This window comes from Mauremys mutica, chromosome 12 (assembly GCF_020497125.1).
Source record: "Mauremys mutica isolate MM-2020 ecotype Southern chromosome 12, ASM2049712v1, whole genome shotgun sequence".
In the NCBI taxonomy this organism is placed as follows: Eukaryota; Metazoa; Chordata; order Testudines; family Geoemydidae; genus Mauremys; species Mauremys mutica.
Window position 1 is genome coordinate 32,185,735 of NC_059083.1, and position 19,547 is coordinate 32,205,281.

At 51.4% G+C, this 19,547-nt stretch overlaps 1 protein-coding gene across 1 annotated transcript in view; it reads right to left on the bottom strand.

Annotated features, from left to right (window-relative positions):
- LOC123346486 (E3 ubiquitin-protein ligase TRIM39-like) overlaps positions 1 to 19,547 on the bottom strand; it is a 48,562-nt gene that overhangs the window by 22,444 nt on the left and 6,571 nt on the right. The window contains exon 2 of the mRNA XM_044983914.1: positions 12,934 to 13,418. Within this exon, the coding sequence (XP_044839849.1) occupies positions 12,934 to 13,418 (485 nt within the window). The remainder of the gene's footprint in view (positions 1 to 12,933; positions 13,419 to 19,547) is intronic.

Genomic DNA, 19,547 nt, shown 5'->3' on the forward strand with positions numbered 1-19,547 from the left:
ATTCGCTCAAAGGGGACCTCTATGATGGGAAAGGGTACTAAAGGTGCCCTCAGGTGGGGATGAGGACTGTGCAGCTGACACTCCGGGCAGGATGCACAGTAACTCCGCACTTCTTCATGTATTCCGGGCCAGAAGAACCATCGTAGGACTCATGCCAGGGTCTTCTCTACCCTCAAATGCTCCCCAGAAAGATGACTATGAGCAAGACTTAATACAGTGTTCTGGTGTTTTTGAGGTACTAGGATCTGCTGTACCTTCTGCCCCTGTACTGGTGCTATCCGGTATAAGAGATTCTTCTTCATTATGAAGTAGGGTCCTGGTCCCTGGGTTTTCTCTTCCACAGGGACCCCATCTATTTCAGTCACCTCCTTTCTAATGTTGTCGTACCTTGGGTCTTCAGCCTGGTCCCATCTAAAATTTCCTCTTCCGGGGCTAATCTGCCCAAGATCTAGGGGCCCTGTCTCTGTTGCCTCTACTGGTTCAGAAGCGTTAGAGTGGGGGTCAGACTCGGGTGCTTCTCCCTCCTTGGTGACCTCCTTTTCAGCTGCTCGGGTCCGCTTACCTGCGAGAGCGACCCTCTGGCTTTGAGTCAGTATTCGGGTTCCCAAGGCCTTAGCTGCCCTCCTTTCCCTTTTTGACTTTCTACCCTGTCTGGGAATGGAAAATAAATCTGGGGATATTTCAGAGAAGACTGGGGGTTGACAGTCTACTGTGGAGGCCTCACTAACTTCAGGGTTCCCCTCTTTCTCCAATCCTCCTACTGGGAGTAAGTCTCCAAACCCTGGGAAGTCCCTCCCTATGAGCACCGGGTATGGGAGTTTAGGGACTACACCTGCTGCTACCTCAGTAGTGTTCCCCTGAATCTCGATTTTTACTGGGATAGTGGGGTAATAACCAACTGTCCCATGGACGCATGTTATCCCCGTACACTTAGCCCGCAGCAGCTGACTACACTTCACGAGCTTCCCCGAGACAAGCGTGATAGCACTCCCCGAATCAACCAGTGCCATGGTCTCTACCCCATTTAGCTTTACTGGTCTGGTGTACATATGTGGGGTTAGTGAGACCCCACAAGGTGGATTAGGGAGAATGGGTCTGCCCAGTTCCCCAGGTTACACTGCATAGGCTCCTCAGCATTGGGACACTGTGCAGCTATATGTCCCCACTCCCCGCAGGCATAACATCTGTATGGGGCCCTAGGCATTCCCGGTCTCTCGGTTTGGGCAGTCTAACATCACGATCCTCTTCTCCCTCCATGCTCTGACTCTTTATGGCTTCTGGTGGGCCTTCAGCCCCTCTCTTTTTCCACCTGTGATCTCCTGGTTGCCCAGTCACCCGAGCTCTAGGGCTTGGCTCTGCTAGTTTAACCCGGGGTGTCTCTTCCTTAACTGGTCGGGTCAGCTCCCTCGCTGTCCTTCGCCTCTCTACCAGTGCAACAACCTCATCATAGGTGGAGGGTTCGTTCTGGCTTACCCAAGCACGAAGGTCTGGCGGTAGCCCCCTCATGTATCGGTCGATGACCAGAACCTCTAGTATCTCTTCCGGACTCCGGGATTCTGTTCGCAACCACTTTCGTGCGAGATGGATGAGGTCATACAATTGGGACCACGGGGTTTTGTTTTCCTGGGACCTCCACTCGTGATACCGCTGAGCCCGCACTGCAGTTGTTACCCCAGATCTGGCCAGGATCTCTGCTTTCAGCTGGGGGTAGTCTGCTGCAGTCTCTTCAGGCAGATCATAGGAGGTCTTCTGGGCCTCCCCACACAGGAATGGGGCAAAGATGCCAGACCACTGATCTCGAGGCCAAGCCTCCCGTAGGGCTGTCCTCTCAAAGGCCAGAAGGTACGCCTCTACATCATCCTCCCGCATCATTTTCTGCAGCCAATGGCTGGCCCGTATGATCTGCATCCCATCAGGGCTGCGGTTCAGCTCTGTAAGGGTCTTTACCTGGTTTACCAGTTCCCAAAACATAGCTCGGTCTTGAGAAGCCTGGTCCATCAGCAGGCGATTAGTCTCTTGCTGCAGGCGCATTGCCTCCTGTTGGGCGGCTGCCTGAACACGGGTAGCCTCCTTCTGGGCCACCGTAGCTTGTATCAGTGCCCGCACTAAGTCATCCATTGTGATGAAAAAAAAAATAAACCCTCTATCTTTTTTTTTTTAATCGCCCTCCTTCTTCTGCCGCGCTCTGCACACCAAATCCCACCCCTGACACCAGTTGTGAGAAAGTTCCTCCTCTACCTTGATGGATCCTGTGCTTATTTGGCAGATTTGCTCACCTCAGTGATCTTCCCCACAGTCTGGGTCAACTCCTCTTGTATCTGATCAGGAGTTGGGAGGTTTGGGGGAACCCGGGCCCGCCCTCTACTCTGAGTTCCAGCCCAGGGCCCTGTGGATTGCAGCTGTCTATAGTGCCTCTTGTAACAGCTGCATGACAGCTACACCTCCCTGGGCTACTTCCCCATGGCCCCCTCCCAACACCTTCTTTATCCTCACCACAGGACCTTCCTCCTGGTGTCTGATAACGCTTGTACTCCTTAGTCCTCCAGAAGCACACCCTCTCACTCTCAGCTCCTTGCACCTCTTGCACCCAGCTCCTCTCACACACTTCCTCTCCTCTGGCTCCCCCCTCCCTGACTGGAGTGCGCTCCTTTTTAAACCCAGGTGCCCTGATTAGCCTGCCTTGATTGGCTGCAGGTGTTCTAATCAGCATGTCTGCCTTAATTGGTTCTAGCAGGTTCCTGATTACTCTAGTGCAGCCCCTGCTCTGGTCACTCAGGGAACAGAAAACTACTCATCCAGTGACCAGTATATTTGCCCTCTACCAGACTCCTGTACCCCACTGGCCTGGCTCTTTCACACCACCTTATAGTCTATTCATCCAGCCCATGATTCTTTAACTTGCTGGCAGGAATACTGTGGGAGACTGTATCAAAAGCTTTGCTAAAGTCAAGGAATAACACGTCCAGTGCTTTCCCCTCATCCACAGACCCAGTTATCTCCTCATAGAAGGCAATTAGGTTAGTCAGGCATGACTTGCCCTTGGTGAATCCATGCTGACTGTTCCTGATCACTCTCCTCTCCTCAAAGTGCTTCAAAATTGATTCCTTGAGAACCTGCTCCATGATTTTTCCAGGGACTGAGGTGAGGCTGACTGGCTTGTAGTTCCCCAGATCCTCCTTCTTCCCTTTTTTAAAGATGGGCACTACATTAGCCTTTTTCCAGCCATCCAGGACCTTCTCGATCACCGTGAGTTTTCAAAGATAATGGCCAATGACTCTGCAATCACATCAGCCAACTCCTTTATCAACCTCTGATGCAGCTCATCCAGCCCCATGGACTTGTGCTCATCCAGCTTTTCTAAACAGTCCTGAATCACTTCTTTCTCCACAAAGGGCTGGTCACCTCCTCTCCATACTGTGCTGCCCAGTGCAGCAGTCTGGGAGCTGACCTTGTTCATGAAGACAGAGGCAAAAAAAGCATTGAGTACATTAGCTTTTTCCACATCTCTGGCCTGGTCTACACTACGCGTTTAAACCAATTTTAGGAGTGTTAAACTGAAGTAACGCCGCACCCATCCACACTAAGAGGCCCTTTATATCGATATAAAGGGCTCTTTAAACCGGTTTCTGTACTCCTCCCCAACGAGAGGAGTAGCGCAAATATCGGTATTACCATATCGGATTAGGGTTAGTGTGGCCGCAAATCGACGGTATTGGCCTCCGGGCGGTATCCCACAGTGCACCACTGTGACCGCTCTGGACAGCAATCAGAACTCGGATGCAGTGGCCAGGTAGACAAGAAAAGCCCCGCGAACTTTTGAATATCATTTCCTGCTTGCCCAGCGTGAAGCTCCGATCAGCATGGGTGGCGATGCAGTCCCAAATCCAAAAAGAGCTCCAGCATGGACCGTACGGATGTGATCGCTGTATGGGCAGACAAATCTGTTCTATCAGAGCTCTGTTACAGAAGACGAAATTCCAAAGCATTTTTTAAAAATCTCCAGACAGAGGACACAGCAGGGACTCAGCGCACTGCTGCGTGACAAGTGTAACGGAAAGCCAAAGAATCAAATGGACGCTCATGGAGGGAGGGAGGGGGGACTGAGGACTCAAGCTATCCCACAGTTCCTGCAGTCTCCGAAAAGCATTTGCATTCTTGGCTGAGCTCCCAATGCCTGTAGGGTCAAACACATTGTCCAGGGTGGTTCAGGGCATAGCTCATCAATTTACCCCACCCCCAGAAGGAAAAGGGAAAAAAATCATCTCTTGACTCTTTTAAATGTCACCCTATGTCTACTGAATGCTGCTGGTAGACGCGATGCTGCAGCAGTGAACTGCAGCATCCTCGCCCCGCCCCTTCCTTGGTGGCTGATGGTACAATATGACTGCTATCCATCAGCAGCAGCAGCCTGGTGGCAGATGGTACAGTTGAGAAGATATCCATCCTCATAATCAGCCCATGAGTGCTCCTGGCTGGCCTCCCGGTCAATTCTAGTAGATGGTACAGAATGGCTGGTAACCGTCTTCATCATAGCAACAGGGGCTTGAAGAATTCACACTTGTCTTTGCGAACTCGTAGGCCATACTCTTTCAATCTCTAAATTCCAGTCTCCATCAGTCTCCGCCCTTCATGTGTAAAGAAAAGATTCTGTACTGCCTGGACTATCATAGCAGCGGGATGCTGGGCTCCTCTCCCCCACACTGCTTAATGTCCTGTCTGGACTGTCATAGCAGCTGGAGGCTGCCTTCCCCTCATTTTATCTCACTAACAAATCACTGTTTCTTATTCCTGCATTCTTTATTACTTCATCACACAAATGGGGGGACACTGCAACGGTAACCCAAGAAGGCTGGGGGAGGAGAGAAGCAACAGGTGGGATTGTTGCAGGGGCACCCCCTGTGAATGGCATGCAGCTCATCATTTCTGTGGGATCTGACACGGAGCGGCTGTGCTCTCTGGTTCTCTGATACACTGGTTCTCTAGTACACTTGCCCCATATTCTAGACAGGACTGATTCTATTTTTAGATACCATAAAGGAGGAATTGACTCAGGGAGTCATTCCCATTTTTGTCTTTTGCACCCCCGGCCGACCTCAGCCAGGAGCACCCATGACAGCAGCAGACAGTACAGAAGGACTGGTAACCATCATCTCATTGCCAATTTACCATGGCAGCAGACGATACAGAATGGCTGATAACCATCTCTGCTATCATGCAAAAGCAAATGAATGCTGCTGTGTAGCGCTGCTGAATTGCCTCTGTCAGCGGCATCTAGTACACATACGGTGACAGTGACAAAAGGCAAAACAGGCTCCATGGTTACCATGCTATGGCGTCTGCCAGGGCAATCCAGGGAAAAAGGGCGTGAAATGATTGTCTGCCGTTGCTTTCCCAAAGGAAGGAGTGACTGATGACATTTACCCAGAACCACCCGCGACAATGACTTTTGCCCCATCAGGCACTGGGATCTCAACCCAGAATTCCAAGGGGCGGGGGAGACTGCGGGAACTATGGGATAGCTACGGAATAGTTACCCACAGTGCAATGCTCTAGAAATCGATGCTAGCCTCGGACCGTGGACGCACACCACCGAATTAATGTGCTTAGTGTGGCCGCGTGCACTCGACTTTATACAATCTGTTTTACTAAACCGGTTTATGTAAAATCAGAATAATCCTGTAGTGTAGACGTACCCTCTGTCACTAGGTTGCCTCCCCCATTCAGTAAGGGGCTTACACTTTTCCTGACCTTCTTGTTGTTAACATACCTGTAGAAACCCTTCTTGTTACTCTTAACATCCCTTGCTAGCTGCAACTGGAAGTGTGATTTGGCCTTCCTGATTTCACTCCTGCATGCCTGAGCAATATTTTTATACTCCTCCCTGGTCATTTGTCCAAACTTCCACTTCTTGTAAGCTTCTTTTTTGTGTTTAAGATCAGCAAGGATTTCACTGTTAAGCCAAACTGGTCGCCTGCCATATTTACTCTTCTTTCTACACATCAGGGTGGTTTGTTCCTGCAACTTCAATAAGGATTCTTTAAAATACAGCCAGCTCTCCTGGACTCCTTTTCCCCTCATGTGATTCTCCCAGGAGATCCTTCCCATCAGTTCCCTGAGGGAGTCAAAGTCTGCTTTTCTGAAGTGCAGGGTCCGTATTCTACTGCTCTCCTTTCTTCCTTTTGTCAGGATCCTGAACTCGACCATCTCATGGTCACTGCCTCCCAGGTTCCCATCCACTTTTGCTTCCCCTACTAATTCTTCCCAGTTTGTGAGCAGAAGAGCTCTGCCCCTAGTTGGTTCCTCCAGCACTTGCACCAGGAAATTGTCCCCTACATTTATTTGCCAAAAACTTCCTGGATTGTCCATGCACCGCTGTATTGCTCTCCCAGCAGATACTGGAGTGACTGAAGTCCCCCATGAGAACCGGGGGCCTGTGATCTAGTAACTTCTGTTAGTTGCCAGAAGAAAGCCTTGTCCACCTCATCCCTCTGGTCTGGTGATCTATAGCAGACTCCCACCACAACAACACCTCACACTTCTAAACTTACTCCAGAGATGCTCAGGTTTTTCTGCAGTTTCATACTGGAGCTCTGAGCAGTCATACTGCTCTCTGACATACAATGCAACTCCCCCACCTTTTCTACACTGCCTGTCCTTCCTGAACAGTTTATATCCATCCATCACCTTACTCCAGTCATGTGAGTTATCCCACCAAGTCTCTGTTATTCCAATCACATCATAATTACTTGACTGTGCCAGGACTTCCAGTTCTCCCTGCTTGTTTCCCAGGCTTCTTGCATTTGTGTATAGGCACTTAAGAGAACTCGCTGATCGTCCTGCTTTCTCAGTATGAGGCAGGAGTCCTCCCCTCTTGCGCTCTCCTGCTCGTGCTTCCTCCTTGTATCTCACTTCCCCACTTACCTCAGGGCTTTGGTCTCCTTCCCCCGATGAACCTAGTTTAAAGCCCTCCTCACTAGGTTAGCCAGCCTGCTTGCAAGGATGCTCTTCCCTCTCTTTGTTAGGTGGAGCCCGTCTCTGCCCAACAATCCTTCTTCTTGGAACACCATCCCATGGTCAAAGAATCCAAAGCCTTCTCTCCGACACCATCTGCGTAGCCATTCATTGACTTTCACTATTCGACGGTCTCTACCCAGGCCTTTTCCTTGCACAGGGAGGATGGACGAGAACACCACTTGCGCCTCAAACTCCATTATCCTTCTTCCCAGAGCCATGTAGTCTGCAGTGATCCGCTCAAGGTCATTCCTGGCAGCATCATTGGTGTCCGTGTACCATAGATATCGTCCTTCCATACACAAACAGTAAAATACCCTGGAAGGAGGCAGCAGACTCAGCTCTGCGAGCCCCAAAGGCAGCGTGGGAGCAGAGACGCCAGTCTCAGAGCGGGGACGCTCTGCTCCCTGCAGACACTCAGGACTTCTCAAGGCCTGTGTTTTAAGCTAAAGTTTCACATCACAGAGCACAGGCCAGAGGGGAAATAGCTGGGAAGGTTCTGAATGATCCCTCCTGCCGGTGAGAGCGAGGAGCTTAGGACGATGCATCACTGCACTGTGCCCCAGGCCCAGGCCAGGAACAAGATGCACACGGTGCTCTCATCTGTCTGCCAGGCTCCCATGTGGCCTCCCCCAGGCAGCAGCTAGGAGCCTGACACCAGCGCCGTCCCATTAACTGTACAGGATGAAGCTGTGATGTGGCTGGGGATCAGTGAGGAACAAGGGACACACTCGGTCTGAGGGAATGTGCCACCCATAATTATAACTGCTCCAGAGCGGTAATACCCCAGGGCTCTCTTCCCCTTTGACAGCTTGTGATTCCTTCACCCGGCACAGCAACGTGCTCCTGCCCTGTCAGTCTGACACTGTACAGCACCCAGGGGAGCACCCGAGAGCTCCCTCCTCAGCTCCTTGCAGAATCTCCCCATTTCACTCTTCTCTTTTCTCTGGGCCCTCAAGTTCTCTCCCCCTCTCTGCCCAAGGGCCCAGGCTGCTGCTGCAGCTGCTGCTGAGAGCTCCTGGGGAGCTGTTCGGTGACACCCGTGCAGTGCTGCTGCAGGGAAGCAGTGAGGGAAGGAGCCAGCAGGAACTAGTGAGAGACAGGAGGCGGAAAAGCAGCCTTTGCATCCATCAAAACAGCTTCATAAATGAGCAGGGATTGGACTGGGGGAGAGGGCAGAGGGACAAAGGTGGCTGGATTCTCTGAAGATCCACCCACAAAATAAGCTCCGCCCATGTGAGTCACCAAAAGGAGACAGCATGGTCTGTTCACAGGAGAGGGTGCATTGTTCAAAATGGGATGGAGTTGCTGATTGGTTCCAAATGGCTCCTGGGGCCGGTCTCCCCTCATGGGGCTAGAATATACCCGTGGGCTCTCTGGGCCTGGACCTTCTTTACTGGGGGAAAATAAGAGGTGGCATCTCCCAAACATCACCCGCCTGTGGCACCGGAAGGAGGTGTCACTGGCAGTACATGGTGCTGTGCTGTAACTCTCCCCCTCCGCTCTCACAAGGTGAACGAAATTGTTAACAATGCTGATATTTAAAGGATCATCCCCAGGCACCTGAGCCCACCCCCCACTCAGGGACTGGAGCTGTTCACACCTCTCCGAGCTGCTGTGCCCAGCTCTCTGCATCCCTACATGTGGGTCAGTTTTGAGGTTTTCTTCACAACCAGAACAGCTGGAGAGTCAGTTTAAAACAAAGTGAAAGCTGAGATCCTGGAGAACAAGGCAGTCGCAGAGAAGTGCCAGTACTTCCTGGTTGTTTCTGAGCCCCGTCAGTAAAAGTAGACACCAGGACTTACCAGTGCTCCCTGCACCAAGCCCGGCGTCCTTAACAGGGTTGGTAGCTCTGGCCTCCTGGAAGGGGGGGGCCTTGGGGCAGAAGGGCCAAGGGGGCTCCGCTTCCCACCACTGGTGAGTGCAGGGAAGGGGGTGATTCCATTCCTCCCCCCCCCCAAGCAACACGGCTGGGGCCGGGTCGCTCCGCTTCCTACTGGCTGCAGTGAGTGCGGGTGCGCACCCAACCCCTGCTGCCGGCCGGCGCCAGGCCCCCTGCTAATCCCTCAGGCTACCCTGGGCCCCACAGGGTCCCCCAAAGCTGGGGCCCAGGGCCGCAGCCCCTATTGCTCCCCCCTGTCGGTGGGCCTGCTGGTAGGGTCCGGCAGCACTGCCAAGCCAGCACGTTAACCTCGCTGGTGCGGCCGTGCTGCTGGGACCTACCGGCAGGGCTGCCAACGGGGGAGCAAATGTTGGCTGTGTGCGGGCCGGACTGGCGGCCGGCTCTTGCCAGAGCACTGCTCTGGCCCGCACCGGCCCACTTTCACCTCTGCAAAGCACCCTGGTGGCCAGTTTTCACAGTGGGATCGCTACTAACCGTGCTGCTCTCTGTGTGGAAGTAAGAGCTGCTAGTGTGAATGTGCTCTGCCTGCACAAGGAGCTAGTGTGCACATGCAACAGTGGCTTTAATTAAAGTGGCATCACTTTTGCCAGCAAAACTTTGTAGTGTAGGCAAAGCCTAAGAGCTGACAATCACTAAGGCCTGGTCTACACTAGGCGTTTAAATCGGTTTTAGGAGCATAAAACCGATTTAACGCCAAAACCGTCCACACTAGGAGGCACCTTATATCGATTTTAATGGCTCTTTAAACCGGTTTCTGTACTCCTCCCTAACGAGAGGAGTAACGCTAGTATCGGTATTAACATATCGGATTAGGGTTAGTGTGGACGCTGATCGACGGTATTGGCCTCCGGGAGCTATCCCACAGTGCACCAGTGACCGCTCTGGACCGCAATCTGAACTCGGATGCAGTGGTCAGGTAAACAGGAAAAGCCCCGCGAACTTTTGAATATTTCCTGTTTGCCCAGCGTGGAGCTCCGATCAGCACGGGTGGCGATGCAGTCCGAAATCAAAATAAAAAAAAGAGCTCCCGCATGGACCATGCGGATGTGATCGCTGTAAGGGCAGGCAAATCCGTTCTATCCGTTCTATCAGCGCTCCGTTACAGAAGATGAAATTCAGAATCCTTTTTTAAAAATCTCCAGACAGACGCCAGAGCAGGGACTCAGCGCACTGCAGCGTGACAAGCGTAACGGAAAGCCAAAGAATCAAATGGATGCGCATGGACTGGAGGACTGAAGCTATCCCACAGTTCCTGCAGCCTCCTAAAATTATTTGCATTCTTGGCTGAGCTCCAAATGCTTCTAGGGTCAAACACAGTGTCCGCGGGTCAGGGCATAGCTCGGCAATCTACTCACCCACCCCCCACCCACCCCCAGAAGCGAAAGGTAAAACAATCCTCTGACTCTTTTACATGTCACCCTATCTTTACTGAATGCTGCAGATAGACGCGATAGTGCAGCACTCAACACCAACATCCTTGCTCCCCCCCCCCGTCATGGGCGGCTGATGGTACAATACGATGGAAATCCATCCTCATCATCAGCATAAGCTGATCGTGCAAAAAGATGGAAATCCATCCTCATCATCAGCCTCAGCTGATGGTACAAAAGGACTGGTAACCGTCCTCGTCATCAGCCTATTGGCCCTAATTTTTTCTGGTGGATGGATGGTGCAATATGGCTGGTAACCATCCTCATCATAGCAACAGGGGGCTGAGCTCCATCAGCCCCCACCCTTCATGTGTAAAGAAAAGATTCAGTTGCCCCTGGACTAGCAGTGGGATGCTGGGCTTCTCTCCTACACACTGCTTAATGTCCTGTCTGGACTATCATAGCAGCTGGAGGCTGCCTTCCACTCATTTCTCACTAACAAGTCAGTGTGTCTTATTCCTGCATTCTTTATTAATTCATCACACAAGTGGGGGGACAATGCTACGGTAGCCAAGAAAGGCTGGGGGAAGAACGGAATCAACAGGTGGGGTTGTTACAGGAGCACCCCCTGTGAATAGCATACAGATAATAATTTCTGCGGGCTCTGACACAGAGCAGGTGGTTCTCTAGCACACTTGCCTATATTAGGCAGCACTGATTCTATTTTTTTATACCAAAAAGGAGGGATTGACTCAGGGAGTCATTCCCAATTTTTGCTTTTGCACCCCTGGCTGATCGGCCAGGGGCACTTATGACAGCAGCCAATGGTACAAAATGATGGAAGGTACAATATGGCTAGTAACCACTCTTGGCTTTTGCGCCCCTGGCTGATTGACCAGGGGCACTAGCAGCAAATGGTACAAAAGGACTGGTAGCCATGATCATCCTCAGTTCCAATTTATGGAAGGGTTTGGATGGTGCAATATGGCTAGTAACCATCTCTGCTGTCATGCAAAAGCAAAAGCATGCTTCTGTGTAGCGCTGCTGAATCGCCTCTGTGAGCGGCATCTAGTACACATACGGTGAGAGTCACAAACGGCAAAAAAAGCTCCATGATTGCCATGCTATGGCATCTGCCAGGGCAATCCAGGGGAAAAAGGCGCGAAATGCTTGTCTGCCGTTGCTTTCCCAGACGAAGGAGTGACTGACGACATTTACCCAGAACCACCCGCGACAATGATTTTTGCCCCATCAGGCACTGGGATCTCAACCCGGAAGTTCCAAGGGGCGGGGGAGGCTGCGGGAACTATGGGATAGCTAGGGAATAGCTACCCACAGTGCAACGCTCCAGAAATCGACGCTAGCCTCGGACCATGGACGCACACCACCGATTTAATGTGTTTAGTGTGGCCGCGCGCACTCGATTTTATAAAATCTGTTTTACAAAACCGGTTTATGCAAATTCGGAATAGTCCCGTAGTGTAGACGTACCCTGAGAGCAGGGTAGAACCTCAAGAGACTGAATGTATAGAGCTTATAGTAGAGAAGCAGGTAACAGCTGATGGGGCAGCCGGTGGAGTGGACCAGTTAGGTATGTGGCAGGGTGGTGACTGACAGGTGATGCAGAGGAGCAAGCAAGGTGCCTTCTTCCTCCCCTCCACCAGGTGTACCTCCGAGTCTTCACTCACCTGGGGCAACCACAGTGAGCGGGGTGTGGTGAGGGACTTGCTAAAGGAACTTTTGGTTGTAGAACTAAAAAACCTGAGGCAGAAGACACTGCCCATCACACTCTGGGGTGGGGGTTTTGCTCACGGTTTTATGTTCATGAATCCTGCTTGCAGCATTTTCCTTAATTAATGCAGGGTGACCTCCCAGCTCTCATTTAAAGTTTCTTCTCTACGATAGGCACCAGCTCTGGGGGGGCTCCAAGGCTAAAGCAACCAAGGGAAAAAAAGAGTGGGTGCTCAGCACCCACCAGCGGCCCTGTGATCAGCTCCTCCCCCTTGCTCCCAGTGCCCCCTGCCCACCGTGGGTCAGCTACACAGCAGTGTGCAGGAGGCATTGGGGGAAGAGGCAGAGCGAGGGCAGGGTGTGCTCGGGTGAGGGGGCAGAATAGGGCAGGAAGAGGTGGGGTGGGGGTGGGGTCTTGGGGGAAGGGATGGAGTGGGGGCGGGGCCTGTGCAGAGCAGGGCTTGAGCACCCCTGAGGAAACGAGGAAGCCAGCACCTGTGTTTTCTACACTCAGGCTCTGTGCTTTAGAGAGAGGAAGTTTTGCCTCTCAGAGGCGCGCAGGGTGGGGTGTGGTTTGCCCAGGTCACTGGGTGGGGGCTCGAGCTGGTTCTGTGTTGTATATTGAACCCAGCCCTTCTTGCTGCCCACTCCACCTGGCAGACGGGTTGCAGGTGCACAAAGAGCCATCAGCCCTGTTCTCTCTATCAGACATTGACACTTGCAGTGTTGGGGCAAAAAAGTCTGGATCTTTTTCCATTACCCACAACCCCCAGTGCTCACCCCCCTGAAAACCAGGCCCCTTTCGTTTAGGTGCCTAACCTTAGGCAGCCAGGTGTGAAAGATTGTCCTGGGATTGATGGGGGATAAACCTGGGGTCCTTAAGGGGTTTAATTAAGCAAAGTCAACAGCATTTCCTACCTTGTACTCCTGGGCAGCCTCCTCCACAGGAACCACAGTGTGAGTGCGGTGAGCCCGGGATTTCTCACACACCCAGCAAATGGTTTCTCCATCCTCCTCACAGAAGAGTTTGAGACGTTCCTCGTGTCTCTCACACAGATCCTCCTTTTGCCCTTGTCCTGGTTTTAACCCCAGTTGTTTGAGCTTTTGTACAATGTTGCTCAGCTGGGTGTTAGGTTTGAACTCCCTTTTCTGGAACTGGGCTCTGCACTGGGGACAGGTCAGGGGTGTCCCCACTCCCTTTTCCGCACAGTACTGGCTGATGCAGGCTTGGCAGAAGTTGTGCACACACGCGATAGTCACCGGCTCTGTCAGATACCCCAGGCAGATGGAGCAAATAGCGTCATCTTTTATGTCCCCTGCTGTAACTGGAGAGGCCATCGCAGCTGGGTGGGTGTCTGTTCTCTCTGCCCTTTGCAGGCGGCCAGCAGCCCAACCAGCCACACCTGCAGGAAACCCGAAAGTGAAAGGAAAAAATCAACAACAAGCAGCCTTTTAAAGCTTCTTTTAGCATCTTGTGCAACCGGGAGCCAATCACGCGCTCTGGCAGGATATTCCACCCCAAAAAAAAAAAAAAAAAAAAGGAAGAAGCCACAGCCCTGAAAAGCCTCCAAACAAGCAACTTTAAGAAACGAATAGGCAGACGGGATAAAAGTTACCACAATGGGGTGGGCCATCTGCAGTGGTTGCCAAAATAGGCCATGTGGCAGAGAGGCTGGTGTTCCTTGTTGGCCCATCTCAGCACCCCTCCCCCAGGGCTGTGGTGTTAAAGCCCATTGCCCCATATGTCTTTGTTACATAAAATAATTCATTGTCACTTGATGTGGCTCTGACCTGCTGTTCCCAGGGCCTGACAGTTACTCTGTTTCCTAGAAGCCACTGTAAATGCAGCTTCACTCTATTTTAGTTATTTATTTTTAACTCCTTTTTAAAGCAGTGTTTTGGTTACTCCTGTTTTCGTCAGCGCGCCTTGGTTAACTCTGTGCGCATGGATGTCATTGCGCTGCTCAGTGTATGGTTGTAATAATAAATAATCATAGAAAATAATAATTGATGCTACAGGTTGAACCTCCCTAGTCCAGCAACACCCCTGGTCTGGCATAGTCAGTGACCCAGTGGGTGCTCCGGGGCTGGAACACTCAAGGGGGAAAAACTGACGGGCTGGGGCCAGGAGTGTTGTGGGACCAGGGAAGAGTGGAGCTGGCAGCGGCCGGAGGAGCAGGGGGCCAGCGGCTGGGAGCTGAGCCCCTGGGAAGCGGAGTCCTGGTGGGCCGGGGGCCAGCAGTGGAGCCCCAGAGTCCCTGGAGAGTGGAGGGGCCGGTGCCCTGGGGACAACAGCTGGAAGCAGTGAGACTGCTTGACTGGCTACAGCACCTGATTGGTTGGGAGAGTCAGCAGAGCAGCTCTTAAGCCCAGCAGCAGATGCACTTAAAGGCTGCTCAAAGCATCAGGTGCTGCTGGGATAGCACCTGCCTTGTTCTAGCCTTGCCCCTGATTTGCCTCATTCCAGCTAACCCAGTTCTGACCTTGACTCAGGTTCCTGACATCAGCTCTGGCTCCAGTGTTGGCTCCTAGCTCTGGTTACTGACCCCTAGGCCTGGTTGCCCAAGTCCCGGTCACGGACACTGGGGTGTTTAATGCCTATTTTACTTCAGTCTTCACTAAAAAGTTTAATTGTGACCAGATACTCAACACAATTAATATTAGCAGCAACGGGAAAGGAGCTCCACCCAAAATAGGGAAGGAACAGCTTACGGAATATGTAAGTAAGTTAGATGTATTCAAGTTGGTGGGGCCTGATGAAATGAACCAGAGCCAAGGTTGGTGCCTGGAGAGAGCATCTGGCCATTCTGACTCTAGTCTTGCCCTGCAATTCTGTTCTGATCATTGCCACCCAACTCCTCCTCCTCACCACCCTGGATGCCTCACACCCATTGCCATCCCCTTCACTGGCTCCACTCCTTGTCCTCCCCTCCCAGGCTCTGCCCTGCTCACCCCTGCTGCTCCCCCACTACCAGCCCCTGCAGGTTAGTTTCATTCTCCTGAGCAGAGGAAGGAAGCAGCCTTTTCAACCTTTTTTTTTTTAAAGCAGATTGCACAACCAGGAGCCAATCACGTGGGAAATTAAAAAACAAACAAACAAACAACAATAAAGCAGAAGCCGTGGCCTGGGAAAAGCCCCCAAACAAGTTACTTACAGAAATGAATAGGTGATTTAATTACATACACAAAGAAGCCAAGGCTGCTCCCCTATTTCTACATCCAAGAATCACATTAGGAATGGGAGTTCAGGTTCAGCTGTTTGTCCTTTATGACCTAAATCCTTTTCATAGTCACTGCTTTCCAGGCCACCCCTAGAGCACAGGGAACTGTGGCCACCAGTCTTCCTTCCTAGCTATAGGGCCTTGCTGTTGGCTGTATTAAAATGCATTTGTTTTACTAATCCCAGTTTACCAATCCATCCGGGCTGCTCTGTGCAACTGCCCTGTCACTAGCATTATTTACCACCACTCCCAGCCAGCTGTGTTAGCCACAGAATTTATCAGCAGTGATTTTATATTTACTTCCAGATCATTAATTACAAAGTTGAATAGTGAGGGGGCTACAGCCAATCCCTGTGACTCCTCGTTAACAGCTCTCCCATTCAATGACGATGCCCCATTGTCAGTTACAAGGTCAGAGGTTTAGGTTGGATATTAGGAAAAGCTTCCTAACTGTCAGGGTGGTTAAGCACTGGAATAAATTGCCTAGGTAGGTTGTGGAATCTCCATCATTGGAGATTTTTAAGAGCAGGTTAGATAAACACCTGTCAGCAGGGCTGCCTGGGCTCCGCAGGAGCCCCCACAAGAACGGCCGAGGCTCCCTCCCCGGCCCCAGCCGGACCCAACCCCGCCTCCGCCCCTTTCCCGGAGCCTCAGCGCATCCAGGAGCATCCCTGGACAGCGGTGCAGTGTGGCTCCAGCCGGCCCTGAGCTTCGCCCCACTCAGAACCACATGGTAAGGGTGCGGGGCTGCGAGCTCCAGGCTGAGCTCAGCTCCGTCCACCAGGGCCGGCTCCAGGCACCAGCCTACCAAGCATGTGCTTGGGGCGGCACCTTGGGAGGGGGCGGCAATGGGGGTTTGTTTTTGTTATTTTTGGTGTGGCCACGCAATGCTGGGGGGGGTGGGGACTTGGGCAGTGCAACGCGATGCTGGGGGGGGGAGGGGACTTGGGCAGCGCTTCGGGGGGCAGGGGCTTGGGCAGCGCGACGCGGCGCTGGGGGGGCAGGGACTTGTGCGGTGCAACGTGGCACTTGGGGGGGCAGGGACTTGGGCGGCTCCACACAACGCTCGGGGGGGGCGGGGACTTGGGTGACGTGACGCTGGGGGGCGGGGACTTGGGCAGTGCGACGCAATGCTTCGGGGGGGCAGGGCGGCGCTCGCGGGGGCAGGGCGGCGCTCTTTTTTTTTTGCTTGGGGCAGCAAAAATGTTAGAGCCGGCCCTGGTTGAGATGGATGGCAGGAGAGAGATCACTTGATCATTACCTGTTAGGTTCACTCCCTCTGGGGCACTTGGCACTGGCCACTGTCGGTAGACAGGATACTGGGCTGGATGGACCTTTGGTTTGACCCAGTATGGCTGTTCTTATGTTCTAACCTAAATGAACCCAAAGTTATGGAGACAGATATGAGTCAAGGAAGCCAGCAGAGTATCAGAAACCTGGAAAAATCTCTGCCTGGATGGGCTCAGGCGTTTGGTCACAAGCTGAGGTGGTTCAAAAGTTTTGGAATTTTTTTAAGCAGAATTTTTTTATTGTTTCTTTAAACAATCAAAGAGTTTATTAAAAAAAAATCAAACAAGCAGCAAATATTTGACCACACACTTCTGAAACCCCAAACCATATTCAGGTTTTTGCAGACTAATTTCAGCTTTTCAATTAAAAACCCACAACAAATTTTCAAGGAAAGCAGACGTTGTCCATGATTTTTTTCTGCTTTTTAAAAACCCCTAGTTTTTGATCCAGAAAAAGTTTTGACGGAAAATATTTGTCCAACCCTTTTAATGAGCTTTAGTGCCTTTTAGCACTAGCTGATGCTGAGAACCAGTGATACCTTGTAAAGAAGTTTTCTCAAAACCTGGGTTTGTGCTGAGATGCAGAAGGTTTATTTTTCCCAGGGGCGCCCGTGGGTGTGGAGCAAATGGGTCAATTTGTGCCGGGCCCCGCAGGGGCCCCCATGAGAATATAGTATTGTATAGTATTGCCATTTTTTTATGGAAGGGGCCCCCGAAATTGCTTTGCCCCATGTCCCCTGAATCCTCTGGGCGGTCCTGCCGGTCAGGGATGGTCTAGATGGTGCTGGTCCTGCCATGAGTGCAGGGGACTGGACTAGATGACCTCTCGAGGTCCCTTCCAGTCCTATGATTCCATGATTCTATAAGCCCATGAGTGAATCCATCCCTGTTCAGCACATGCACAGTGGTTTCCTGACTCAGACTCCAAAACAGAAGCTTTTGAGAACACAGGAGTCACCAAAGCAAATCAGACCAGAGTCTGACTAGTCTGAGATCCTGTCTGTGACAGAAGCCCCAATCTCTGATCCATGACAATCTTACTTCTCATACCATGATGACTCAATTTTCTTATAACCTTTTGTAAGGAACTTTGTCAAAGGCTTGTGAAATTCCACAGGAACTTTTAGCTCATCTACCTTGTCTCTCTAATATCCTGGGACCAGCCAAGCTACACTTATACCGCAAACACATAAACTGTGTCAGTGGGTTCTCCTTTGTCCACTGTTTTATTGACATGCTCAAAGAATTCTGACAGATTTAGGGAGACCCCATTTTCCTTTGCAGAAGCTGGGCTGGTTAGAACTCAGCATAGCATGACCGCACAGTTCTCTGTTAGTTATTGTTTACCAGGCCCTGCATAAAGCTCACCGGGCTGTAATTCTCAGGATTACCTCTATCAAATTGTTAAAGCTGGGTACAACATTCCCAGCCCTCTGATTCTCCAGAAGAGTAACTGATTTTAATGAGAGGTAGATTACTGTTAGCAGCTCAGCCATATCACTCTTAGGTCATTTCAGAACTCTCGGGCATTTGCCATCTGGTCTTGGTGGCTGCTGTTTCTTTAACTTACCAGTTTGTTCCAATCTCTCCTCTTCACACCCCAATCCATTATCTTTATTTCATGAACAGAGCAGCCCCAACACCCTGCTGAAAACTGATGCAAAGAAATCAGATATTGTCTCTCAGTATTGTCCTTACCATCCTCAATTGCTTCCTTTCCCCTGCTGATCCAAGGCATCCTTCATTTCTCTCACAGGCTTTCTGATTCTGATGGACTGAAATAATTCCCTGGTATTTGGTTTATATCTCTGCCTGGTCACTCTTCTAATTCCATTTTAGCCTCCTAATTCCCATCATGCACTTCACCTGATATACGGTGTGCTCCTTTTTCTTGGCTTCACAGGGTTAATATTTTCCATTTGCTGAAGGATCCCTGTTTTGGCTCTAACAACCCCTTGCCCATGGCCACGGGGGGTTACAGTATTTGTCCCCTTGCTGATTCTTTTGTTTCTCAGGGGTTCAGGTGTCTGGTTGTTGATGTAGCCTCCAAGCTGAGTCTAAGGATTGTAATGTCCCTGCATTAAGGTCTTTTTGACTCACTTCCCATCTGCAAGATAATGTGATATTGACTCATTTATCTGTTTTATTTTCAGACAAACTCCAGGCTGAGCTCAGTAAGGTCCATTCCCCCCAGTATCAGCCTGTGTGACATTGTCTCCTGCTCAGTGTGTTGGTGTTCAGGGGAGTTCTCATCCCTCTGTTTGTGTTTGGCTACAGGGTGGAGACATGCCCAGATCTACGCAGGTACTGTACATACCACTGATATTTTATCCATGGTGAGACCCACCTCCCCCGGGAGCTCTCTGCTCTTTTCCCTGCACAGAGCATTTTCCTATGACATTCAATAGGCTGGAAACAGCAATGTCATTGGGGTGGATGGAAAGGGGCAGGAGACACCCCAGGTTTATTCCAGAGCAGGGACATGTCCCCTTTGGGAAGGGCTGATTGGTGAGGGAATGCTGCCCCTTGGTGTCACCTTTCCAGGGTCAGCCCTAGGGACCAGCATTCCAAGCATGTGCTTGGGGTGGCTCTTCTCAAGGGGTGGCGTTCCTGCTTTTTTTTTTCTGCTTGGGGCAGCAAAAAACCTGGAGCCAGCCCTCCATCTTTCCAGAGCTGCTGTTCTTATTTGTCCACAATTTGCACTCAACTGCTCAGCTCTCGCCTCCCAGAAGCAGGCTCAGACCAGGCTTTAGCCCACAATTTCCTTCTAACATAACATGCCCAGACAGGAGCTGTTCAGTGTCTCCATGGCTTTGGGGGGAGGAAGGCCCTGTCCCCACTGAAGGGCAGATGTAACCAGCTTGTGACACTACCCTGACCCAGTTACAACAAACTATGGCCACCTGGCAGCTATTCTGCCTCACAGCGGTGGCTGAGCTCTGTGTGTGTGTTTGCTCCCAGCATGCAGCCTCACAGTGTGCGCGCCCTGGTGCATGCTGGGAGACTCTGGGCTGCTCCAGCA